The sequence below is a fragment of the Xiphias gladius genome, chromosome 17 (genome assembly GCF_016859285.1).
Source record: "Xiphias gladius isolate SHS-SW01 ecotype Sanya breed wild chromosome 17, ASM1685928v1, whole genome shotgun sequence".
In the NCBI taxonomy this organism is placed as follows: Eukaryota; Metazoa; Chordata; class Actinopteri; order Istiophoriformes; family Xiphiidae; genus Xiphias; species Xiphias gladius.
Window position 1 is genome coordinate 15782505 of NC_053416.1, and position 26879 is coordinate 15809383.

At 41.1% G+C, this 26879-nt stretch overlaps 1 protein-coding gene across 5 annotated transcripts; it reads right to left on the reverse strand.

The window, feature by feature from the left end:
- Positions 1 to 1362: 1362 nt before the first annotated feature.
- On the reverse strand, positions 1363 to 25175 carry LOC120802624 (pecanex-like protein 3). Of its 5 annotated transcripts, XR_005709248.1 has the most exons (37): positions 25109 to 25175; positions 23528 to 24014; positions 22402 to 22610; positions 22195 to 22294; positions 21940 to 21979; positions 21652 to 21747; positions 19594 to 21342; positions 17412 to 17541; positions 16856 to 17025; positions 16113 to 16170; positions 15845 to 15986; positions 15542 to 15699; positions 15116 to 15269; positions 13433 to 13465; positions 13132 to 13303; positions 12624 to 12734; positions 12380 to 12471; positions 12136 to 12245; positions 11385 to 11490; positions 11183 to 11275; positions 10915 to 11065; positions 10200 to 10344; positions 9871 to 10048; positions 9564 to 9672; positions 9097 to 9226; positions 8932 to 8990; positions 8619 to 8834; positions 7698 to 7951; positions 7285 to 7515; positions 6691 to 6794; positions 6430 to 6577; positions 6087 to 6317; positions 5564 to 5838; positions 5294 to 5463; positions 4740 to 5146; positions 2207 to 2619; positions 1363 to 2085 (listed from the first exon to the last, which is right to left on the reverse strand). XR_005709248.1 is itself a non-coding variant. In XM_040150634.1 (36 exons), exons 2-36 carry the CDS (start codon positions 23678 to 23680, stop codon positions 2467 to 2469), a joined length of 6834 nt encoding a protein of 2277 aa, XP_040006568.1. In that variant the 5' UTR covers positions 23681 to 24014; positions 25109 to 25175; the 3' UTR covers positions 1363 to 2466. The 5 variants fall into 5 exon arrangements, 4 of the variants coding, with proteins under 4 accessions (XP_040006568.1, XP_040006565.1, XP_040006566.1 ...); XM_040150634.1 differs by having other exon boundaries at positions 1363 to 2619; positions 9871 to 10045; XM_040150631.1 differs by having other exon boundaries at positions 1363 to 2619.
- Between the last annotated feature and the right edge of the window lie 1704 nt (positions 25176 to 26879).

A 26879-nucleotide genomic window follows, 5' to 3' on the forward strand; every position in this document is an offset into this window, starting at 1 on the left:
TTTCCTGAGTCAAGGAAGTTACTAATGTGTTTTGAGAGGGATAGTGACGCACTTTTCACCTGTCGTAGCATCTTCACAGCCCAGACTGACAGAAATCTCAGGGTTACTAAAAAGATTTTAAAAAAAAAAAAAAAAAAAGGGGGGGGGCTTTGTACTGTACATGTCCCTTGTTCAGATATAAGGAGCTGAAAGTGGGAAAATAACGGCGCTGCAAGGACAGAGTGATTCAAGAAATATGTGGCTTTAACAGCATGCAGTGTGCAGAACATAGTTTAACCCAGAGAGATCTTTTGTCACGTTATGTGACCCGTGATCAACCTGCTTCATAAAAGGTGACACTTTTTTTTATTCCCCTTTCAGTTTTCCCTTTGGACAAAAAGTGTTCCCGCAGAAGAAGTCAGTTTCTTTCCCATTATAGACCCTGAGAACACTGGCCTCCTTTCAAGTTTCCTACAGGGGAACACTGCTGAAAAAAAAATAGCATCATCTTCTAGCATCATCTTCTGATACGGCAATTCAGGGTATGGCACAAGGTTATTTAAGAATCTTCAAACCACTGCAGACAACTAGGCACATGTGGCCAAAGCCGCTGGAATTGGGGAAACATTTATGGCCGAATTCGATGGGACTGCCAGCTTGTTTTTCGTGTTGCATGATGTACTTCAACCCTCAGTGTTTTCATTTGCTTTTCACAGTGGTGGAACAAAGAGTGCAAGAGTGGGAAAGAAACCAACCTAAAGTGACTTCTCAGGAATACTTCCAGTTATATTACACGTTAAAAAAAAAAAAAAAAAAAAAAACGCTGTTGGTGAGATGATACAAATGTGATGACACCAAACAAATTGAGGGAGGGATGGGAGTACAGTTGACAGAAGGCAGATTCCCAATTCGATATATCAGCACACCATATAGACAAACCCCGGTAAAGATATCTTGAAGACAATATTAATCAAATAAATATTCCACCTTTGCTTTCAGTATTTATTCAGCTTTCTTTATTTCCAACTAAAACGCTGGATTTAACTGTTGTAGCAACAGCAGTAGTAGTGGGTATATTAGTAGTAGCAGGAGATGCAGAAGCAGTAGTATAGTAATGGGAGGGGCCGTACTGCAGGCAAAGAAAACAGAGCTCCCAACACAAAGCAGCCTGGGTCCCTGCTATTGAGAAAGTCATGAGCTGACTGGATCTGATCAGAGAGGGCGTTATTGATCGTTCATCCAAAGAAAGCAAAATCAGTGCCCCTTAAACACTGAGGAACTTGTGATTCTTCAAGTAAAGTAAACTGGAAAAAAAACAAAAACAAAAACATTCCACTCACCAAAAAAAAAAAAAAAAAAAAAAAAAAAAAGGCTTTAGGTTTCTAACACTATCAGTTTTTAAGTTTGTGATCAACACATTTTCACAGATTGGAATCACCCTCCGCTTGATCCTGATCCATGGGCACCAGCTATGTCCGAAGTCATCCCAGATCTCTGTCTTGCTAGTCAGATTCAGGACTCGTGTCCAGGCCTAAATAGACTGTAAACTAGCGGTAAAAGCACCACATGTTGGCTGGGATGGAAGGGAGTTTTTTTTTCCCTGAAACTTGCTCCAAGACAGAAATGTTGAGCGTTGATGTTGTCAGGCACCTCCGTAGGAAATAGGCCAGAGGACAAAGATGACATTTTGGTGGGACGTGTTTGTTTTGTTTTTTTTTTCCTTGTTGAATGTGTGTAATGTGCAGGGGAGAAGACGTGGAGGATCCTGAAATTGTTCAATATGTACTGATAAATATTTGACACGCGACTGTAGAGGGAAGGGCAAAAACAAAACAAGGCTTATCATGGTTTCCACATGTCCTTCACCTGCACATACAGACACATACTGATGTTTATTTTTTTTCGGATTGGTTATGCAAAAAAAAACAAAAAACCCTGCTGGTGCAGATGTCAAGTGAGAGAAAGTCAGAGGTGATCCTCTATTCTCCAGTATAGAAAAATAAACAATCCTCAAGCAAAATATCCCTTATGATTGCACTGGCCTTTCTGGCCTGTCACTACTGTAACAACCAAAAGGTTGTCCATAGAGACACTGAGTGCCTTTGTCTGGAGAGAGAAAAAACAAAACAAAAACAAAAACAAAAAAAAAGTTAAGAACGAGTATATCATCAGGCCTTATTAGTATTGATGAAAGTTGACTTTGGCTGAAATCATTTCATAATCTGACCTGCATCAGCTCTGCATTCTATAACTCCTTTGGCTGAGAAGGAGAGGGGTGATGTGTATGTAACAAAATCTATCCAGTATTGCAGTGGGCCATTAGAGGATTTACTAATAGCGGTTGCACCGAGTCATTTAAACCAAGGTTGATGGAATGAGTGCCGAAGGCTGGAATGAGTCCGGTCTGGGCGGGCCAGGCCCGGTCCAGATTCAACCGCGGTGTGCTTTCACTGCAGAGAATGTCACTCGGGGTCTCCCAGTGCAGACTCAGCGCAGGTGCTCAAGTAAAGGCAGCTCTGTGGATTCCTCTCGGGGGGTGGGGGGGTCCCCTGCAGTCAGCAGGGTTGGATCCATCGTTTGAGTGGCTCCAAGAGGATCTTGTGTTGGACTGACCTCTTGTAGGGTTGCAGGAGGAGTAGGCTGTAAAAAGATAAAACCGATTAAAAAAAAACATTCATCCCAGAAAAAAAATCAGCATCGCCATTTAAAAAAAAAAAAACATCACACACACTATCTGTCAGAACTATTAAAAAAACAAACAAACAAAAAAACAAAAACATTTGAGTTGGTTTCGTTGGTGTGGTAAATATTTATCACCAGCATGTCCCCATTGACCAAACAAAGAACAGCCCTCCTGATGTCCACTTATTATTATATCCTTTATTTAACCAGGTAAAAGTCTCATTGAGATTAAAATCTCCTTTTCAAGAGTGACCTGGCCAGGAGGGCAGCATAAACATTGTTACAGCAATAAACACAAACAATACAAAACAGACAACTACAACTGTCACACACTATAAATGAGTGAACACAATATCAAGTTAATATGCAATACTAGGTCAAGGACAAAAATCCACTTATGATGCATAAACAGGTACAATTTTCTAAAACAATATAAGTGAAAAATTTAGGAGCAATCACATTGACCAGGAGTACTAATCCCTCTCAGAGAGTACATTCTTGATCCTTAAAAAGGACTGAAATTCCCCCATAGAAATCAGCTCTGACAATTTCAGGTCCTTCTGCACATTATTCCAGGGAGACGGGGCAGTGTATTTAAAAGCTTTTTTGCCTAATTCTCTTCTAACTCTGGGGACCAACATTTGTAGAATACTGAGAGAGCGCAGGCCATATTGATCTTGGTTTTTACAAGTATGTACACAGATAAGAGGGAACCAGCCCTAGGAGAGATTTATATGTAAAAGCCAACTGATGCGAAAGTCTGCGGACACACAGAGATGGCCATTTAGAAGCCACATACAGGGAACAATGGTGTAACAGATTTCCACAGCCAGTAATAAAATGTAAAGCACAATGGTATACAGAGTCCAACTTCTTTAGGCACTGGTCAGGTGCTTTCATAAAGAGAAGATCACCGTAATCAAATAAAGGTAAAGAAGTTGCCGAAATCAAGTTTTTCCTTACCTAGAGGGAGAAACAGGTTTTATTCCGAAAAAGGCAACTTCATTTAAGTTTCAGCTTGGAAACAAGGTTTTCAATGTGTGGTTTGAATGACAAGTTCTGATCAATAACAACACCTAAATACTTGTATGTTTTGACCATTTCACTTTCAACCCCTTGAGCAGTTGATATCTTAAAAAGATTAGATGTTAACTCCTTGGATTTGTCTGCATTTAACACAAACCTGAGTCGAGTTAAATGGGACTGAACAACATCAAAGGCAGACAGCAGCAAACCCAGAGTTTGTACTGCTGAAGGGGATGAACAATAGATAACTGTCATCTGCATGAAAATGGAACGCAGCATTTGATAAATTATGACAAAGATTATTTACATATATGGAGAACAGTAGTGGTCCTAGTATATTACTGTAAATAAAGCATGTAACATGAATTCAGTATTTGGGTACGAGATTCACAATGCAGATTACAGTCCAGCCCTAGACTCTAGTATTTAAAATTCTGTTAAACACACATAACAACGGCATCCTAGTGGGACTGCAACTAATGATTATTTTCAGTACTGTGTATCCACCAGTTGTCTCCTTGATTACATGATCAATCATTTGGTCTATAAAATGTCAGCAAACAGAATGAAATGAAATGCCCAACTCCCCCAGAGATATTCAGTTTACTATCATAGTAGACTAAAAAAAAAAAAAAAAAAAAAAAAGAAAAAGCCAGAACCGGGGAATTATTAAGCATTTTCTTTGAAATACATTACAATCAATGGATAATAAAAATGGTTGCTGATTCATTTACTTTTGTCAACCAACTGACCAATCATTATTAATATTACTAATACTGCGAAACTGGATTTTCCTTGTTGGATGAGAGACAAAAGCAGGATTTTAACAAAACAGAAAGGTCTCTGAATGAATTGGCTGACACTAGTCAGACTGCATTTGTTGGATTTTTCTCTCTTCTTATCGGCCAGCTGTGTGGAGGTGAGAAATTGGCCAGAGCTCGAACTCTCTCAGCTCTTTTATAAGAAATTGACAATTTTATTCTCTGGCCTGGACGGGACCCTGACTAGAGTTACATACGAGTCAACAGTAAACATACTGACAGACTCCTCACCTGTGTGCGTATGGTCTGTACTGTTCCTCCTTCCCCCTCCACTGCAGCTGGTCCGTGAAAGCCCTTCCTGCCTGAAAAACTCCACTTGCCAAAGTGGCTCTCATAGTGTAGTCCACTGCCCTGGCTGAGGCCAGCCCGCTGGCCCACTCTGTGCCCAGAGTTCTCCAAGAGGCTCGCCGGGCAGAAGCGCTCTGGGCCTGGCAGAGTAGGCGGAGCCACAGTGCTGCTGAAGGAGAGCTGGGAGCTGGAGAGCTGCTGGCCCAGGAGCCCCTGGATGGAGGATGTACGCTGTAAGGATGTGAGCAGGCCTGCCTCCATCCTGCCCTCTGATTGGCTGAGCAGGGCTAATGGAAGAGGTTGGGGATGGTGAGGCCAGTTCTGGGTTGGACCTACAGGGTTGTCTGTACCTGAAATGCACGAAAAGCCATTTCATTTATACATTTGTACCTTATTAAAAGCGCTAGATAAAAAAAAATTAAAAAAAAAGTGCAGTGTAGTTTTTGAGCAGGCAGTACTGAAGGCTGAGGAAAGCAGATGTTGCTTTCAGGTCTTACCCATGGAGGGCTGGACAGTGGTGATGTGCGGCTGGGGAAGGCTGGAGGCCGGTGTACTCTGGGTGGTATGAACGGCTGGGTTGGTGGAGATGGAGGTGGAGCCGCCGCCACAGTCCGAGTCTTCAATATTTCCTCCACTGTTACAGCCAGCACCGCAACCTTTCTGTAACCTGCAGAGATATATATTAGAGTTAAGATGTTTTCAGTAACATTACTGTCCCTGACAGATTTGTGTATGTACATGCATCACATGAATTTAAGACCATGTACCTGTCCCAGCTACTGATGAGCCAGGTGTAAATGTTGTGTGGGCTGATGGGTCCTCCCCACACAGACCGGAGCTGGCTGTGCCCCCCAGCATATGAAGTGGTGAGGGGGGACACGTAGATGGGGTAGCCAATGGGCTGGTCGCATGAGGAGTTAATCATATTCCTCAGGGCCTGTTTGGCATTTTGAATGCTGCCACGCTCTGGGTTGCGATTGCGCAGGAAAACCAGCTCCTGCTGTTGCCCCGCCCACAGCCCACGTACACACTCTCTGTTTACCTTTAGGGGGCAGCATAAAGACAGGTCGGGATTAGAGTGCAGAGGTCGACAGGCTGAACATAAATAGTATAACCATTATCCAGTCAAGAGAGTGAAAAGCATCCTGAGTATAAAAGCAGCTGAATTTCATAGAATAAATATATTTAATATATATATAAACCAATACAATAATAACCAATTAAATAAGCCACGACTAAAAAGAGCCAGAGATAACAGGATACCGACTTATAAACAGGAAGAGCTGTCACCTTGATGACTCTGAAGCTGAGGAACCTCTTGTTTAGCATTATGATCTTGTACTCGTCGCTGCCGTCATCCATGATGTGGCGCAGTGCCAGCAGTGAAGGCATGTTCGCTAGAATAGCGCTGCGCCACACAGGGTCACCCTCGTGTGATATCAACATCTTCTCCTCGTTGGCAGTGATAGCGTCATAGAGAACCATCGGATCCTCATACTCATCTGGAGATGTAAAGTGGTCCTGGAGGGAAAAACAGATTACGGGATTGGTCTCAGTTCATCGAAGAAAAAAAAAAAAAACATTCACTATTTTAACCCCAGGGCTAGTTTTCTTGTTCTGTGAGAAAAGCTACCTGATGCAGTTTGAGGGACATCCGAACTCCTGGTGCCACGACTCGATTCAGCAGGTCCATATCTGCAAACACCCATTCGTCCCTAGGAGACGTGATGCGAAAGTCTCCCTTGAAGAGTGCATGGAGGCCATAGAGAAACGGCTCCAAGCTGTGAAACAGATAAACAACCATAACTCTTGCTTATTGCAAGCACACATTAGGGTAGTGATGGGTGCTATTAGCCACAGTATGAAACAAGGTATTATGGTGTTGTGGTCTTACCTTGCAGACATGCTGTGGGAGGCTGTGCCCAGAGCTCTTCTTCCCAGGATACACAGCCCAAAACAGAGGTTGACAAGTGGAGAATCTCTTTCACAAGTAACTGGCTACAATACAATAGAGAGGATAAATTCTAAAATACTGTATGTTTAATCTTTTTTTCTGTGTCTTCGTCTCTTCTTTTAGAATTTATTTTATTTTTTACATAATGAAGATGAAAAAGCCCCAAAGACTAAGCATGAAAATGAATGGTACTAGCTGTCATAATAGTTATCCAAAGGGCTGAAAAGAGTAACATATCCAGACAGAAAAAGCAGCTCTCGCCTTCCTTTAGTAAAGTTTCATCACCAAATGTAGAGAAATGCAAAACCCAATTTCTTCAATTATTTACATTTATGTATTCAGTTTCAAAAGGTTCAGACTTATTTCTTGGTTTGGAGAGTAATGTTGCATGTGGTTTTACTTGTATGTTTGCAAGATACATTTGGGTACAGCTCAGCCAAGGATCAAAATGTGGATAGCTTGTAGAGGAAAAGACAACAAAACACAACCACAACCCAAGTGGGATTCTGGTGTAAATGTTGGAGAGGGTCTAACCGTTTGACGCCTGCTGTTGCAGTACTGAATCCAGTCCAGGTAAACCATGCAGAATGAGGAGGGGGTTATGCCAGAAGCCCTGTGGTCATAGTCCTCATCGATGTTCAGATTGAAGGTGGGGTCACTGTCTACGTAGTTAGGCCCGAGACATGGCCGCAGAGCCTCCTGAATCGTCTCATTAGTCAGCCACTCTTCCAGCTTAGAAGATCGACTCACATAGTAGATGATGCTCTGTTCGAAGGAACAAACACATGATCCAATTTTTTTCTGTAGATATACAGAACAGTCAGCTGATAAAATAGTCTTACGTTTTCAGCAGCTAAAAAAAGACGCATGTCCTCATGTCAAGTGCGAATAGGAAGCATGATTTAAGAACAGAGAACAATGAGGAACTCCTTTGATCAAAGGCTTACCTTGACGTAGTATGTAATGAGGATCTTCCGAAGGTCGAATACTTGCAACATGGATGCCGCATTGTTGTCGCTGATGCTGTAGCCCTCTAGTACGTACTTGGTGGCGGCTACCTCCCACGCCAGCCAGCGCTGTCCAAAGGCAGCATTGAATGACAGCATGTGGGGCAGGTGACCAGGTTCACAGCAGCAGCATCCCTCGTCCTCCTCCACCCCCTCTGTGATGGCCTCTACCTCCCTCTGCTGACAGTAGGTACCTGGAGAGATGTGAAGCAGATGAGGATCAGCTGCACAAGTGCTTTCCTGCATACAGTTGTAAAGTACCAATCTGTGACAAATTAGAAAATGTTAATTTACAATTAACATAAATTAAAATAATTTCAGTCAATCATTATTTGACCAGACTACTTACAAGACAACAACAATAAACATCCTCTGTGTGGATAAACATCAAAACAACTAATCTTAAAATAAATCAGATTTTATAAATTTGTTTATAAAATAAATAAAGTGACAACCTCATTAGAGTGACATACAAGATATATCTTTCCTATTCCACCTTTAAAATAAAACTGCAGCCATGAAGAAGAATAGAAATATACTAAAACGACTGGAACAAAAAGTAACATTGAACCAAAAATGAATGAATACGGGTACAGATGAGTAGTATCATTCAAATTAGGAGGTTGTTGGTTAGATCTTAAAGCAATAGTTTTCAAGGTGCACAGTAGCTTGATCTTGTCAGCTGCCACTCTTTAGATGAATTTTGTTGACTGAGCTACAAAAGCCTAATCTCTATAAATAAATGCTACTCTCTGAAAACACTTGATAAATACTCAAGTGACGTGTTCAAACCAGAATGTAAAACAACAACAAAACTGAGCTCAATCTTCAAGCTCCTAACACTGTAGGCTCCCATCTAACCTCTGAACTCTAGACCTCTCAGCTGGAAGGTGACCAGGCCGTTGCCAATCTCGATGATGTGCACCAGAGCGTTGAGGTAGTCCGAGGCGAGGATGAAGCAGTCACCTGTGGTGTAGTTGCCCCAGCGGCCAAGCAACAAGTCTCCACACAGGCTGTGCTGCAGAGAGCGTGTCAGGTGCTCGTAGAAAATTGAATTTAGATTGTTGTCATCAGCACCTATTAAAAAGGAAAGACCATTGCCATAGATACGGAACAAAAATAAGTACGAGTCAGTTAAAGATGACTAGATGGTGAAAAATCATTATGGCATTACCTGGGTTGCGGTCTAATTGAGTGGCAAGTCTGGTGTTAGAATGATCGACCCGCTTGGTGCTGCAAACATGACCACCTAGGATTAGAACTCAATGGAAATACTTTATATTTGAATTGTACAAGATGTAGTGTCACAACCTCACAGATAATTTGATCAAAAACATACTTGTAGTCACGCTCCCAGAATTTTACAGGTCTGGTGTACGAGGTGACAAACACAGCACTGCCTAGGACAGGATTGAGAGGGGTGGAAAATATGGCAGAAAAGACGGCCTGGACAAAAAGCACAGCAGAATCTGAAGCAGCATGAGTTAAGGACATGTCATTAACAACAATCAACAAAATAGCAACTGGTGAAATGTCTTTCATACTATCCAGTCAAGGTGACTTATTGTGGAAATATAAATACCATGCATAGGAGAAGAACAAAATAACAGGAGCATCATGAACGATAATGCAATTTAATACTTTTTGTTGCAGGGTTATTGTAAGTTATAATGTTCAGTTTATGTTGAGACTTTGTCAGATTTTGATGCTATAGTTTGTGATTGGGCTGTATTAGATTGTATTATACATTAAAGAGAGAACTTATGTATGATTACTGTCACAACATTAAAATAACCCAGAGGATACGGGGCACAGCAAAGGGTTGAGCGAAGGCGTGGAAGGCTGAGCCCCAGGTGATCTGCCAGGGGGCGATATAAGTCAACACAAAGCGAAGCTTGTACAGCAGGTCCCACATCTGAGAATTCAAAGGTCAAAACAAAACCACACTGACAAAACATGTCGCCAGCTTTGTTCATACTACTACAGATATACAACATAGATTAACATACGCATGTGCACTGTGGACAACAAACTAATTCTAAAGTAGAATAAACTGAAATGAGTCAATATTATTTGTGGCCAAAATTCAAAGCTGATATGCAAGTGTTCTAACCTTGCTGAAGAGAATGGACATAAAGTAGTAGTCGATTAGGAAGGTCTCTGAGAAGTGTGGATAGTCAAAGTGGAAGAAGAGTGTGGTGAAGCACAGCATGACGTACTGCTGCGACGGGGCACAGAAGGATGAACGCAGCAGCTTCATGCCTGCTACTGAGATGAAGAGAGCTCTGCTGCTGGGGGCGTTGAGAAAGAGAGAGAGAAAGAGAGAGAGAGAAAAAAAAAAAATCAGTGCCATATATTGACATATCCCCAGGGAGCAGAGACGGAGGACAATGTAATGTATGGATGTGAAATAGTTTGGAGACAGAATGAGGACAGGCTTACTAGATGTCCAGCTCTTTGTGGTTCTGGCCCACAGTTCGAGCCTCAGTCGTTAGGGAGTTAAGCACCACAGCTGGGTAGATGAAATACTTCTCCACACACTGAAGCCAAGCATACAGCTTCTCAAACCACATTAACTGAGCAGCATCTGAGCAAACAAAGAAAAAACGATCTTACACATTCACTGAGAAATACCACAGCCCAAACTAGTTTTCCCACCTAAAGATTTTCACAGCTGAAAAATAAACCTGGCAGAACATTATTTAAACTGAAGAAATTGTTGAAAAGATAGTTTATACAATGGGTGGTGTGATGGACTATTTCTGACATCCCTAGCTATTGTCAAATACTGGTAACGGATCTGCTCAGGATGATATATGATGCCTGGAAGGAAGATGTACAGGGGGGCGAGGACTGTACTATCATGTATGCAGTGTGAAGTTATCTTACACTGCCAAAACTGTCTTAAGATAAAATAAAGTTCTTTTGTAGCTCTTTCAGTTTTAATTCAGCTACTTAAGTAGTAGTGTTGATTTATAGAGTCTTCGTCTATCAGTGATACTTGAAATATGCAGCTGTTTAATTGTTTAAAAGTAAATTACACAGTTTAGTGCTGTTGCAGTTGTTCCAGTGGTTCATACAGTGGGTTTTCTTCTTATTTCCAAATGCACGTTTCTGTTTATGGTAGTGAAAATAAAAGAGCAATACAGACACTCACCTCGGACCTCAAACTGACTGTACTCTCTGGAGCGGAGCACTGGGTGAGCCAGGCAGAACCATGGCAGCTGTTTGCGGAGCTGCGGCAGGAGATAGTGTGTAATGAAGCCCACAACTCCGGCCAGGATGTACAAGACAAAGCTAAGAGCAGGCTGTGGATCGAGAGCAAAAAGAGGGAAATTAGCATGGAAAGTCTAAGGCCATTTGTCACTGAAATCCTGTCAGTAAAGTGTTGCAAGAATAGGATCATAAACCCCGCTCCAACTAACTTGTAGAGCGATGAAAACTGTGCTGGCACTGATGGCAAAGGTAATCACCGCCATGAGGGGGCACATGACGAGGTCTGAATGGAGAATCTCTTTCTACAAAGCGAAATTGAGAGGTCACAAGAGTATGCCTTTAAAATTAATGACACAATGAAATCAAAAGTGAAACTGTCAGTCTGTTCATGCAAGTGAGGGGGATCTTTACCACAGAGTTACGAAGCTTCTCAGGAAGAGGGTCCTTGATCTCCACAGGGGGTTCTTCTGGTGTTCGGTTCTCCAGCTCTGGGAATAATTTAGACCGGACCAGTGACCTAATATAAGTAGGAAGAAAAAAAAAAAAAAAAAAAAAAAACATAAAAAAGAAACCATTAAAACTACAGCAGAAGGCTGAGGTCTAACATCAAATTCAACACATGCAGCATAGTGAAAGCAGGCAGCATATCATGTCAGTAGCACAGTCTTCCATCAGTTTCTACAGAGGATGCATTCAGGCACACTTCTCTGTGTAGGTGACTTGTGTTTTGGCAGTGGTCCGAACGCAAAACACAATCTCTTGTAGTGAGCATTGATAAATGGAGGTAAACAGACTTAAAGCCTAAAATTGCACTTCAGGTACCGGTTAAGTGTGTAAAGCGTGAGTAAAACGCAATACGTCTACAGCTTATGTAGACAGCAGTGCTGATTACAAAAGTTGTTTTGTCAGACCAATGACTGAAAACCTCGGCTGAAATGCTTCCTGTGTAGACAAGCCATGAGACACTACTTCAAAAGTAAGGGGAAAAAAAAAAAATTAAAAACAAGAAGAAAATATTAGGCTTTTAATCAGACTCTCTTTTGCAAAGTGTGTTAAAAAAAACAAAAAAAACAAACAACAACAAAAGAAACCATCGAATTTCATATTCAACATTTTCAATTACACGTAAGGCCACAACTGACAATTGAAACATTGCACTAACCACAGGATGGTGGGATCACTGCTTTGGCGGCTGAGGTGGTAGGATAAGGCCAGGAGTAGGCCACAAAACACAGAGAACAGTACTGGCACATGGGCATCCCCCCATGGTGCCTAGTGAAAAAAAAACAAAACAAAACAATATTAAATTAAGAACTGTCCATATCAATTCCTACTCTGATCAGAAGCTCTGAAACAAACAGTAAATCACCCCTACTTCCATGTGCAGTGTTCTCTGTTCCACTTACATTGATAGCACCAAGGCAAAACCCATACAGCAGAGCAGCCACCAACACGCTGCGTATGAGGCTGAATAGAGATGAGAGAGGGCTGGTGGTGGCTGAGGATACACAGAGAAAGAAATCAGGAAGAGCCTAAACATAAGTAATCATGTGCAGTTCCTAAACTGGCAGTGTTCAGATGCTATAACACTTCTGTTATTTCCTGACAAGGTATTACATCATCACCCTATTTGTGTAGACATGTTCTCACCAGTTCCACCAAAAATGTGCATGTCGATCTGCTCCAGCAGACACATCACAAAAGTATTGACCTGAGGTAGTAACCCAAACAGGAAAATGACCGGGAAACACAAGGCAAACACTTTTGGACAAAATAGAGAGAGAGAGAGAAATTTAAAATGTTAAAAAATAAAAAAAGTGAAGCATGTGAAGATACACCCCCCACACACACACACACACACACACACACACACACACACACACACACACACACACCAACTGAACATTTATATGCTTAGTGAAACTTTAGAATTTTTTGACTGCTAAAACTCTTCACCACATTTTAAAATAGTTAATCCATCCCATGCATAATGCAGTGGTATAATAAACATGTGTTACTATTTATGTCTATTCTCTTACTAAATTACCATTCCAATATAAAAATACAGACATTGTTGAAGTGTTCACAGTCTTAGTGTGACTGATGGCCTGCACATATAGTACAATGCTGATGTAACGAGTCATGTATAAAGACTAACCAATGAGCATATCCCTGACACAGAGCAGGAAGTGCGCAGAGAAGAAGGTGACACCATAGAGGGAGAAGGGTTGCAGGCTTCCAGAGCTCCCAGATAGGTCAAAGATCCAGATCATCACACAGCACAAGCAGAAGTAGACCGGCCGACTGTACACAATGATCCAATTATGGCCCTTTAAAATAACAGACAAAAAGAAACAGTTGCAAAAGTCACAATTGCATGATGATAGCGAGGAAAAATGCCTTGTTTTGGGTTAAGCTTTGAGAACATTTTAGCATAGAAAGATGAAAGCAGTACTCACGTGCATGGGAGAGGCTGCATCTGGTTGTACACTCTAAAACAAAGAGGGAGGGAATTTAAGCTTCAAAGGTTAAACATACATTTTGGATGAAAAAAAAAATTAAAACAAAAGAGAAGCAACACTGAAAGGAGGTATGCCTGAAGACATCACACACAAGATAATTTGATGCTTGTATTGTATTGTATAAAAAAAAAACAACTGTGTGCCTTAAATACTGTATGGAAAAGATGCGTTTAACTCTTTCAAGAGGGACAGACACTGTATGGATTGTATGGCTTGATTTTTAACCCAAATCGATCTCCCCCAAGTAATTTTTTTAATTGAGCAGAATTTTTCTCGGTAGCAGTTTCACGTTGACTTTGACAGGAGTATCATAGTGTCTCATTAATTGCCAGAAAGATTAACAATTTGGCTGCTGAATGATCGGATGAATTTCTGGCATGTCCAAGATTTTGGTCAGGTTTCTTGCACTTTGAGTTGTTCCGCACTCAAATTTCCCAAATGGCTGCCTATAAACGATCTTCTTTAAACTATAATGAGCTGGTCATATTGGAGCAGTATTTTACATCTTGTGGCTACTGTAGTCTTCATAGGGGCTCTGATACAAATAAAATGGAACTTCATGGCAAAATGGACAGACCACATTGTCTTCTAGGGCTGTAAATGAATATTCAAAATTTGATTATATAATTGGATTGCAAAAAACAAAAACAAACAAAAAAATAGATATTCAACTGTGAAAATCAATATTTGAATGTGGAAAGATAAAAAAAAAAAAAAATCAGCACTACCGCTGCCTTGCGAGTTCTGGCCTGGGCCGCTGCACTGACGGACTGGAGTCAAACAATGTCACTTTCATTGATTGAAAATGAAATTTAGGTCATGCTGAAATGAGTAAATATTTCAACAACAACCATGTGGTTATGATGGCAGAGAGTTCACAACCCAACCCAGCCGCAGAGAGAGATTTGAACTCCGAGCGATCTAAAAAAGCCTTGTTTGGAAATACTTCGAATCATGGTCAGTAGACAACAAAACTGTGCAGCCTCGAGGTAAAGCAAGACACGTAAGCTAAAGTTAGACTACTATTCCAGCACTAGCAACCTTAGGGCACATCTTGAAAACATGCACTTAAGTAGTTATGTCTCTCATTGTTTTGGTTTTTTTTCCCTCTTATGCACCAAAATAGATATGTGATTGGTTTTTTAGCAGTAATAATCAAATGTCATTTTTGGACAGTTTTGACACTGCCATTGTTTGTAGACATCTTCACAGCCGTCTGTGGGTCTATTTAATTTTTTTTTTTATTCATGCTTTTTATTCAAAGTAGAATTGCACAAAGTAGCAATGTCTCTCTCTTTCTGGACAATATTATGGAGGATGCAAACATTTTGTCAGAATAAAAAATTATCATCTTTGTCACTGCTCAAAACCACATTCGACTGGGGGTTCTTTGTTTAGTTCAGAGTGAGTACCATTGTCCTGGCTGCTTGATCAAACTGTACAATGTGAGCATGAAGTTGTGTATTTTGGTCATGCAGAAAGGGGATTGAAATGGGTTTTAAGATCAATAAAATCATACAGTCTCTGCCCAGCTTAAGACATTTGCAACATAAACAAGATCAATTTAAAAAAAAAAAAAAAAAAGATCCCTTTTGTTAATTATATCCAGAGGTGAGGTACCTTCAATAAGGAGTACTGGCAGCTAGCAATGACCAGGCAGAACTGGAAGACCCAGATGTCCCTGAAAAAGCCCCGGAGCAGCAGTAGGAACCCCAGGAAGGCCACCAGACTGGCCAGCACCACAGCAAACACGTTCTCTCCCACACGGCGGTTCCTGGCAACAGAATTCAGAGAAATTGATATTTGGACAACTTAACAGTAAGTTTCTGTTTTTTTCCCCCCATGAAGTCAGGCAAAGACACAGAAAACAAAGACCAAAATGGGCAAAATGAGATTAAACAATGACTCTAACGCACTCATGTACATTGTTCATTGCATCAGTCATTGATACTGGGAACAACTGAGTACAAAATGCTTTGCTCGGTTTTGAAGAACGAGGTACAACAAACAGTATCATCTCACCTCTAGTCCAACAGTCTGACTTACCTGTCTAATAAGGCCAGAAGAGCCAGTCGATCATATCGAACCCTCAGCCACTTCCCGGGCAGCACCCAAAAGCGATAGTACTGTTTGGGTTTGGTTTTCTCCTCAATCATCAGAGTGTTTTCCTGGGACTCTTGTAGAGACTCATGATCAAGGTCAAACTAGAGATGAGGTGAGAAATAAGTGATGAATTCTGACGAGGAAACTACAATCTGTGAGAGTTTACTTTTGAGGTGGAGTCCAGACTTATTTATATGACATTCTACCTAAAATAATCTGCCACTTCAAACATCAAAGACTGCTAACCTCAGGCATTTCCAGAGGCACCCTGCGCACCTGCATGCCCTGTAAAACCACAGGTCTGGGCTGGAGCATGGACAGGACTGGTGCCCCTTCCTGGACCTCAGTGGAGGTGAAGCTTGAGGACTGGGACTGCCTCTCTCTTTCCCTGCAAGCGTGAAATTTTATAGCATTAATTGTAGCTTTTAGTCATGGCTTTCTAACAGCAAAAGAACTCTTAAAGTCTTGAAAAAAGGAAATTAAAAAAAAAAAAAAAAAAAACTTAATAACTTACTGAACTGGATCCTCATAACCGCCTCCAGCAGGTCCAAATGTGTAGGACCTCTTCACTCCTGTTACATAACAGAAAGAAGACTGAAATGGAATACTTTCACAGGGAATAACGCGCAGACAAAGTACAGGAACTAACAGATGATACATTTGAGTGTTACTGTAATTGTATAAATTTGACACATAACAGAAAAACATAAAAGGACAGAGAACAGAAATAAATTGTAAAAAAAACGAAACATAAAGGAGCTTTTAATGTTATATTCGTAGTTCTAGCATAGCCTGCGTATACATACAGTATCATAGAGGTAAAGATCCCAAAACAGTTTCATGATCCTGTTTCGGTATAATCTGTTTGGAACTTTTAGAGCCAAGCATAAATATGTTTACATGACCACTATGATCCAACAAGAAATGTACAAAATAATAGGTGATCTAGCCAAAATGCCCTGCTTTACCCACGTTACTGTTACACAAGTTTTGTAAGTGCATAAAAATCCCTTATTATTGCATACATATCAATGACCATCACATAAAGGAATAGTTAGACATTTTGGGAAATAAGCTTATTCACTTTATTTCCCACATTTAGTTAGGTAAATATTTAAATATAAATTATTTTATATTTACCACACAGACATGAGAAAATGTTGCTGAGCATATTCATTTAGTGGCAATTTTCTCATTGAAAGAAAGTAAGTATAGCTCCCAAAATGATGAACTGCTCCTTTAAAGCCACTGACTCACCACTCTCGTCATAGAAGTAGTGCACTGCTCCCTCTGACGTGTCGTCGAAGGTGGAGGCCTCGTGGATGCCACTGCGGGGCAGTAAGAGCGAGGAAGCAAACTGTAAGGCTGAAGGAAGTGTGCGAGTCCGTGAATGAGAGGAGGTCCGAGCCCGCTGGAGGTCCTGCAGGCTACAGGAGCAAAAAACACACAATGTGCTGAATAACATTGTTTAATGTTACCTTTAAATGTAATTTTGGCAGTGTTAAGCCTATGGTCAATCAGTCCTGCTGCAGCTGGCATGTTCTCTGAGTGGTAGTTTCAATTAATTAATTAGTTATCATTAATTTCTCCTAAAGTTGCTGAGAATATTAATTCTATGGCAAATCACCAGAAATATTTACCCTAAAACAAAGTAGCAATTTTCATTAGGATTACCAGTTTTTACATTCATCATACTGTAAACTTGCTGGTAGCTTTGGCTACTGCAGATTTGGTAGAAATTGGAGAAATTAAAGGCATCGTTGAGGCTAGGCATCAACTATAACCTTCGCTCAGGTTTGCTAAGTCGACTAACCTGGGCGGGGATCCCATGGTGGACGGGGGTGGTGTAGGGTTGCTCCCAGCATTGTGTCTCCTGCGGATGGCTTGGGTCCTCTTTACACTGCTGACTGTGTCCTGCTTGCCCATATCCTCTGGAGCCATGGCTGTAGAAGGGTCATCAGTTACATCAATGGAACGGTTTATATTACAGTGTCAGTGTACACCATACAAGGCACCATTTGAATCAGAAAAGGACACCAATATGTAATATTAACCTATTACTGGATTTCCTTTCGTATGTATGTAGTTATGCAAAACAGAAATTGAAAAACAAATACCTTGAATTACTTATTGATGAGACATTGTACAATGTCCGGAACTGTTCAAAGCTTAACTATTAATCAAACTCTGTTTCCTCTACATTTATCCAGGCATGGAAAACCCCACTGAGTTCATGTTAACAGCAAGAATAAAGCTTAATGATGCATTATGCTGATGGTCAACTGTGGTGTAAAAAGGATAAGCTCGTAAAGGCATCTACACTATAAACACACTGCAGGAAACCGTGACATCAATATATACACTTTTCATCACGCAATTTAAAAATAGCCCAGTTTTGTAAAGTCATTTGATTTGTCTAATGATTGTAATATAATGGATTTGATAAAATGAGTTTCATTCATTTGTTGTTGTATTTCAGGGCATTTTGATTCTGGTTTGAAATTTTAGAAACAAGTCTTGAGTGTTGTTTAATCTTGTTTCCATTAGCAAAATAATGTACATACTGGATCCTGTTACTTCTATAACTTGGCACACATTCGTGTCCCTACTTCATCTTTCATTCCTTGAGGAGAAGCTACAGTTTTAACTTTGCACTGGCTGCCTGTTTATTTCAGAACAGATTTTGTCTAAGAAACACTGAATTAATAGACGCTAATGACTTAACTGTAATCTATCTTGGAAATTTCGTGTGTGTACAAAAGCACAGATTTTATGTCAGATATGACTCTTCTCTGGTTTAGTCTTAATAATCTGAGGCCCACTACTGTGAAACAGTGTTTCACGATATTTTATAACCGTGTGTTACGCTGTAAATTTGTTTTTGTCTCTTCTGTTTAATTTGCTGTTTTTCCCCAATGAGCTATTCTCCTTGCTCTAGGTTTTTACTCATTTTTTAGTTTAGTGTATTATTCATTTGAGTAATGGTACAAATGACATGTCTCATGAACACAGACACGAGAGTGAAAGCAAGAATGCCCTGATGTTACAGGAAATGCTCGTGTCTGTTGCCGACGCATAACAAAATGAGTAATTTCTGAAGTAGCAGGGCAATTCTTTTCCTTGATCTTGAAATTTGCTTTCCATGTATGTCATGGTTTATAAACTACAAGGCTGAGTCACAAATATAGTAGTCAGCACTGATCTGTAGCCAGTAAATGAGAGATTTACTTTAGCATTAGTGACTCAGATTAACCTTGAAAGGACAGTGACTGTAAATCACACTCTCTCAAACAACAAAATTTGTTCAGATTCAAAGTCTGTGTCAGGTAGCAAATTTCATACAATAAGATTACATGTGAGTATTGTTTACACCTTCAGCAAATGTTAACTTTCTCAAGTTGCCATGATCTTGTCATTTCTTATGTTAAATTACAAAAAACCTTTTCTGTTTGAAAGTTGTATGTGTTTTTCAAATGTATGTCTTCCAATTTAATTGAATGTAATTTTGCCATTTTTTGATATATAAATCACCATCTAACCCTGTATTTTTTTTTGCACTAATGCTGACATTCTACAAGGGTATGTTGGAAACATAGAGGTAGTGCAATTCATAAAGTGCTCAACTGAAAGCTGAAGTGGCTATGGCCAACCTTATTGGCTGTTCATAATATGGTAAAAGACTGCTAAAATAAGGGACCTTGTTTTAACTTGTTTGTAGACTAAATAAAATACCAGGTACTATTTTTTCTATTCTGGTCAATAAATGATTTAAAGTCGACAATATAAGCAACATTTTTTATCTGTGCAGATGCCTTACAACTTGGCTTCATATCTGAGACTCTCCAGGCTGGCTATTTTTCATAATAAGCAGAATACTCCAAAACATATTAAAGACACTGCTCCATTCCAAGATTCTGCCTTCACCTGCTTCAAGAACTACAACGCTATCTCACTAAAACACAGATTCTGCACCACTGATTATTACACCAACTCACCGCCTCCCACAGCTCCCTCTTCAACTAGCTCTCCTGCCCTCCAGCCCATCTGGTTGCCAGTCCAAGAACCTCCAAGAGAATCCAGTCGATGATGATGAGTTCCAGGGAAGCCATCAGTATGAATAGTGCGGGCTTCCAGATCAGACTTAGAGATGGTGAGAGTTCGAGGTGCAGGGGTGGAGGTGGAGGGCATTGTAAGCAGAGTAGAAGGCAGAGCTGTCGTGTTGCTCTGGCCTCCACCTGCCCCATCCATACTTAGCACTCTTGCATGAGTCTTAGCACTAGCTGTGCTGGAGGAGCGCTGAGCAGCGCGAGAATGAGAGGGGCCAGCAGTTTCAGGTAAATCCCCTTCCCTTGGAGTGGGCAGTTGAGCAGCAGGGGGGAGTGGGGATGTAATGCCAGTGTTAGCGAGGTCTGGGGAGTAGCAGGAGGTAGAGGAACTTGAGTCATCATCATCATCGTCATCATCGTCTGAGCTGTATCGACGCTGGGAACCCAGACTAGAACCAGCGCTCATGTCACTGCCATCGTCCTCGTCACTGGAATCCTCAAACAGACTTTCACTGTATGCCTTGGCGCCCAGTCGGTTGCGCACTGGGATGTAATCTCTGTGTTGTCTATGATTGTGGTGACGCCTGTAAGAGCCACAGTCAAAACTACTGCTCCCTGCTCCAGCTCGCCTTCGTGGAGCTTTCCTTCTGCCTGGCCTGTGCCCCACACTACTTCCGCTGGCCCGCAGCAGCTTTAAGTCTTTAGGGCGCACAACCTGCTGGGCTTGCAGAGCAGGCTGGTCAGACAGTAAGAAGGGGGTGGAGGATATGGGCAAAGCAGGCTCAGAACACACTAGACCCAGGGCCAGCCCTGAGGGCACTGAATTGGCCTGTCGAGGTGGGGGTAGAGGAGGAACCATGACATTTCTGTCCAAATCACAAACCTCTGAGTGGCCACTACTTGAAGGGGAAGAGTTCTGGAGAGGAAGGGGCTGTGCAATATCAGAGGGTACAGGGGGCAAATCCTCTCCTTCAACAAGTGTCCTGTCTAGCCCCTGGCTGAGGGAGAAGTCTTTGGAAGGGGAGCGCAGTAACACACTGTCTGACAGGTTGTCTGTATCACTGCCACCCTGTCCTGCCAGATCATCTGTGGGCTCAGGGATGTTAGAGCATATCCCTTTTGCTAAGGCAGATGACTGTCCGTCTGCAGGCCGTGGCTGGCTGAATGAAGGGCTTTCCAGCTGAGTGGAATCAGTTTTTTCACTGCGGTAACTGCTAACAGTGCTTAGCGTCTCACGGTCTGTGGTGGCTCCACCTGCACTGAAACAGCTGTCCGTAGATCCAGCAGCTAGTGCCATCCCACTGCGGCTGCCTGGGTGCTCAGTCCCAGGTGCAAACGCCACAGGGTCAAGGCCCAGACCCAGGAGATTTTCACTCAGCTCCTCACTTAAGCTGCTCTTTATAAGGGGGCTAAGGGGAGTATCCCCCAGGCTCTCAGATTCAGCAGAGGGGCCAAGGGGTGAATAAGCCCCCAACCCATTGTCCTCAGGACTCCGTTGAGACAATTGTTCTGGTAACTCCTCCACCTCCTGCAACTGTTCTTTCTCGCCTCCATCTTCTTGACTGGACGGTGAAGGGGGAATAGACAAGCAGTCTCCAGGTTCTCCAAATCCAGCTGACACTCCAGATACTCCCATGAGACCTGGGAAATCACCTCCCAGACCAGCAACAATGCAGGACTGGACCACACCGGGGGCTCCTGTACAGTAAGACAGACCAAAATCAGATCAAAAAGCAATGTGTAAGACTGTAACACAGAAGTTCTGAATTCTGCTTCTCAAGACCCACGGCCGTTTTTATTCTTTTATCTTTTTATTATAGATTTGGGTGCATGCATTATCATTCATTCCAATGGACAGAAATAAGAGCCATGCCTACAATGGAATGTGTACAGTATTGATATGCTCATAGACAGGGTTCCTGAGCGCGACTTGTTTTCATACAGGCAAGATTACACACTGTTCAGTTTGCATTCTTGTTTCTGGTCAGCGATTAGTAGCAGACTTACTAATGGTGTCCTGGGAACTCTGGCGTAGGATCTCACGGTGAGCTGATGTAACAATCACATTATTGCTTCCTTGTTCCCGCATTAGCTCTTTGATATCTGAGGTAAAAGGAAAGAAGTCCCTCAAAAAGCAACAGTGCATATTCAACTCACTGTGATCTGGTGCACAAATTTAATTGTGTAAGGACAGTGTAAAGAAAGGCTTGAGACTATACATTATTTACCACATTTTAAAATAAAAACCTGTCAATTCTGATATGCAGTACGGTAATGCAGAATTCAGATTCATACCCTTAGTGCCCCCTGTATCCTCCAACTGGGGCAAGAACTCCTGAAGAATAAGGACAATTACAACAACAAAATGGTTAACCCCTATCAATATATATTGATAAGGTCATTATAACATCTGCATCTAATGAAATGATTGCCCAGCAGACTGGCGGGGGAACTCAAAAAAATAAACATTTTTTACCAAGTACAACTTGAGAACTGATGTACAGAGAAGAAAGAAGACTGCGTGTTATTATAAAATACAGTAAGCCTCACCGACACCTGGTTCAATCCAAAGAGCGAGTGCTGGGAGCTACAGCGCACCGGGGGTGTTGAGTTGACCTTCCGAAACACAGTCATCTCTACACCAACATGACTATCCCCGTGAAGAAGTTACACAAACAGAAAATTAAGGATTCAGCATTCCACAGCATTGTGGTTATGTACGTTTTCTCCAAAATTAGTCAGAAAACACCTTCTTACCTGTGCTGATTCCCATCGTGGACACCTGAGCCTTCATCTCCCTCTTCTGTCCTTGGGGCTTCAGCTGAGAGTGAGGCCTGCTTCTTCTCTACAATCTCCCCAAGATCAAACATAGCATGAAGCCGGTAGTTCACCGCCTTAATGGCTGTGAAAAAGACTGCCACCACAGCAGAGTAGGCACCTGCTACCACCAAGCTAGGAGGAAGAGCCTGAGAGGGAGTAAAAAAAAAAAAACAAGGACAGCAATTGAGACTAAATACAAAAATGAGGCGATGAAGTCCACTTCAGGGAATGAGTGCCAGGAATTATTTGATAATGGCTGCCAAATTGTAAATTCCAAAAAAGGCATCAAACCAAACAGTGTATATATGCATACAAACATTACACTATGTATCAATACAATTTAAAAGGTTATTTTAGTTTTTTTTTTTCTCAACAAGGGTCTTATTGATGACACATGAACATAATGGAGTGCACAGGGCAAATACATAGGTTCAGGCAGATTCTAAACAATTCCACAGTTTTCCCATATTGTTTAAAACTCTTATTTGGTACTGAACTAGAGGGCTAATCTTTTAGTTATTACCCAATACTGTCAGATGTGGTCCAATTCCTGGTCCAATTACGACCTACCTCACTTACTGCTGTTTTGCATGCACAAAGTTTTACAGTTACAACAGATTAATCAAATGTACAATTTGATGCATCAACTTTCATTTTCGCTTCTAATGCCTGGGTTATACTGGAAGATGTGTTTCAGACCTGTCTGGCTGTCTGACCACTTGTGACTTGCCCTGTTGGACTCCAAGGTTCTGCTGCCACCAAGATTTCATCGTGAAACTGTTGGCTAAATGTTAACAAAGCTAATACGAATTCACCTAATTAACTCAGTCTGTCATACAGTTTTGTTTACTTGCAGAACCCAATCTGAAGTAACACTATGTTTTCTCCTTCACTTAATGTAGCAACAATGTATTGTGTAAATCCCTTGTGCAGCTGTCGTGTCTGGTAAATTAAAGTAATTCTGCTAGATTACATTTGAAAAACTGTGTATAAGGATGTATGCCTGAATTTAGTGGCTCCTTTGTTTATAATTTATCATAACCTGCTGTGAAAATGTGCTTACCATGTACAGCAGAAAGGGGAAGGCCAGAAGAAATATCCAAAGGTAGAGGTGGAAGCAGTTGGAGAACGTGCTCTGATGGGGGTCCACATACCAGCCTCCTGTGAGTGAAGCCCACACACCCTGCCGCAATATCTGAAGAGCTTGGGATCCCATGTCCACCTTCAGGTTCAACCCAAAGCTGAAATGCTTCTTCCAAGGCTGTAGCTCAAAAAACTGTGCAGCAGTTCGAGCCACAGTATCTTGTGTCTATGATGGCACTTCCATTGGGGATGGCAGGTTAACCAAGACTGTTTCATCAAGGACAATAGTTCTGTGTCTTGGATATGTGTACTTCAGTAGAGGTTAAGGATCCTTGCATATTCTTGTGCCATTAGTGCTCCCTCCCTGCACCAATGTTGCCAAACTCTAGCCTAATCCTTGTTGGGTAATCAGGAGAGTGACTTTTTGGCACATTGGTAACCCACTGAATGTATGAAAAAACATTAATCTGTAAGAAAGATCAAAACTGGTTTGTTTCCTCATATGAAACTATATTTCAAACACTGAATTCAGTGTAGGAAAAAAAGAATGCTAGGCAATAACCATAATTCATGAAATTACACTGAAAATCACAAAAAAGTTTAAATGTTGTATTAGAAATCTGTCCACTGTCTCCATGCACGTATCAGTTGTGAATAGGAGCACCTTAGAGTGTTATTGTAGTCTGGTTGACTGCAAGTACTTCCTTAAATTCCCCATTATGATTATGAAACTCTATAGTTTCCTCTAATTTCCAGTTGGTCTTGAATACCTTTAGCAAAGGATAAAAAATAAAAAAAACATTTGTGCTGAGTCAAACATTAAACTTAATCATTTATCATTCACAACTTCTACACTTGATCAAAGTAATAATAATTTGACCAGCTACTACGGTGAAATTGTATTAAATATATTTAACTGATCACTAAAAAGAAAGGTGAGATTAACATGAACGAACTACAGCGATTAAAATGACTAACGTTTGTCAGTGGGTTTCTTCTAACCAAAACAAAACAACAGACAAGCTACATATCATCGTTTTTAAGTTTTTTTTACAGGTTTCAGACAGGATGAAAAAGCTTATTCACCCTATTTTAATGTCCAGGCCAGTGCTGTGCCAGCTAGATTAAGTTCTCTGATTGACATTAGCAAGCTAACACACAATTTAGCCTAGCTTACGAATATATCTGTGCGTTTCTGATCGGTAAAATACGACCTGCTTGACCAACAACGCCTTCAATCACCTCGGTGAATATAAAAACATAATTGATAATAGCAGTACAACACTGCTAACTTGCTGACAAACGTTAAACAGCATTAGATTGCTTGACGCTAGTCACCGGCTAATGCTAGGCCGCGTACATCAGCATTTCAGCCTGGGTAATGTCCCTGTCGTTAGCTAGGTGACTAACACCAGCCTACAACAACAAGTTAGCTTAACCGCTGGTCGCTAGGTGAGCGATAGTATAGTTTTTCACTGACTAACGTTAGCTTAGGTTAGCTTGATAGATTTGATTGCTCAAAGTGAAATGTTTTCCACATTTGGATGCCAGCATCGCTTACAATTAGCATTGGCTGTCCAGCTTGCCTCATATCCTCCTTCCGCATCCAGTTCTTGCAAAAAAAAAAAAAAAAAATCTCAGAGCTTTCCTTCTCAGGATGCTAGCGAGCAAGGCAGACGCCTGTCCAAAAATTGTAGGTTCACTTTCTCTTGGCTAACTTATCATTGTTTTCAGACAGTCCCTCATCCTCTTTGGCATCAGAGGTTGCCAGACATGCAGCGGAAGCGGAGGTCCTCTCTCATGATGAACGACAGCTGTTTCTTTGGCACAAACGGTGCCTGTGTGAAAATGTTTCAACAAGCTAGCTTACTGGGATGCTAGCGCTAGCTAAAAACTAGTTGACACACACGCACGCATGCATGCACGCACGCACGCACGCAAGGAGCGTGATTAAGCGTGAGAGAAATTCCCATGGCGCTGATTGGCCGTATGCACTGACGTCATGGGGAGGGCATTTTTCTCTTTAATTTCAAAATTATCAAAACATTACAATTATATACAGTCCTGTGCAAAAGTTTTTGGCACTAAAAGCAAAATAAGGATGATTTAAAAAAAGGCCACGAATAGTTTTTTATTGGTCAGTCAACTTAATACAAAGTGCAGTAAACACAAAAAACCTAATGCTGCAGAATGCTGCTTGTCTCATGCTGCAGAATAAATTTGGGACCAATCAGACACCTCCTTGACAGCACTGCATGATGGACAGGAATCTCAACACCTAAAGTGTATATTTTTCAACATAAATAATACCAGAGACTGTAAAGCTGTTTAATAGAATAAAATGACTATAATATAAATAAATAAATAAATACTGCTCATAAAAACATGGCTATATGCATATAAGGTGTCCAGCACTGGCGGGGGCTGGTTTTATGAAGGTACGTGAACCTGACCTGTGTGAGGTATCATTCAGCAACAATAACCAGTGATTTTTTATGAGAAAAAAGGGGGAATAATAAACAAAAAATTAGTAAAATTACATTAATCTATACAGTAAAGTTCAAGTTCCGAGAGCGTTGTGTTTAACTATAACTGAAAATAATTGACTTCAAACAAACTCAAAAAAAGGTTGAAGTCTGATTAAAAAATTGTAACCCTTTTACATAATTCTCTGGTGTGTCCATCCTTTTCCACTGTTGAATAACTGTCTTATTTTTTTCCTTTTTTGTTGCTTTTTAATGATTGCTTTGCTGCTTTTCTGTTCCTTGGAGAGGCTAATGTACCACCATGAGCTAGATCAATGCCTAAGAACACCTTGACCATTTAGACCCCATCTTCTCTGAGCTTTGACTATAGAAGACAGGAAAAGAAAACTTTTGAGGGCATATACAAAACATGCCATGTTCTGTGTAAGCAAGTCCAAATATGTCACTGAGCTTTAGCAGCTGTAAACCAGAGACAGAGATTTAAAATGTCTGTTTAACCTCTCCAGACTGCTGTATATATTAGAAAAAAGATATGCTACCATTTCTCCTGTAATTGGCTAAGGTACTTCATTCTACAGAGACGTATGACAGTGAAGGAAAGCAGTACATGAGCTAACATCATGGTTGTGGGAACCTGACCGTGCTATCCTTGGCCTAAAGAGGCAGCCTGAGGTAGAGGTCATGAGTCAAGGTCTGAGGAGAAGCTATGAAACATATTGAAAAGATGCTGTTCAAATGAATTAGTCAGCAAATACCTGTATGTAAACCTGGAGTATGGGTGTCACAATTCTAGGAGGTGGTTACCAAATATTCAGGAAATATAAAAATTATTTAAATTTAAAGCAA

Excerpts from the sequence above, each read along its gene's own strand:
- LOC120802624 (XM_040150631.1), bottom strand. The coding sequence starts at position 23,680 with ATGGGATCCCAAGCTCTTCAGATATTGCGGCAGGGTGTGTGGGCTTCA. Across the intron at positions 15,987-16,112 it reads GGTTATGAGGATCCAGTTCA|GGAAAGAGAGAGGCAGTCCC; the intron begins GTAAGTTATTAA and ends TCACGCTTGCAG. Across the intron at positions 11,491-12,135 it reads AGTGATCCCACCATCCTGTG|GTCACTGGTCCGGTCTAAAT; the intron begins GTTAGTGCAATG and ends TACTTATATTAG.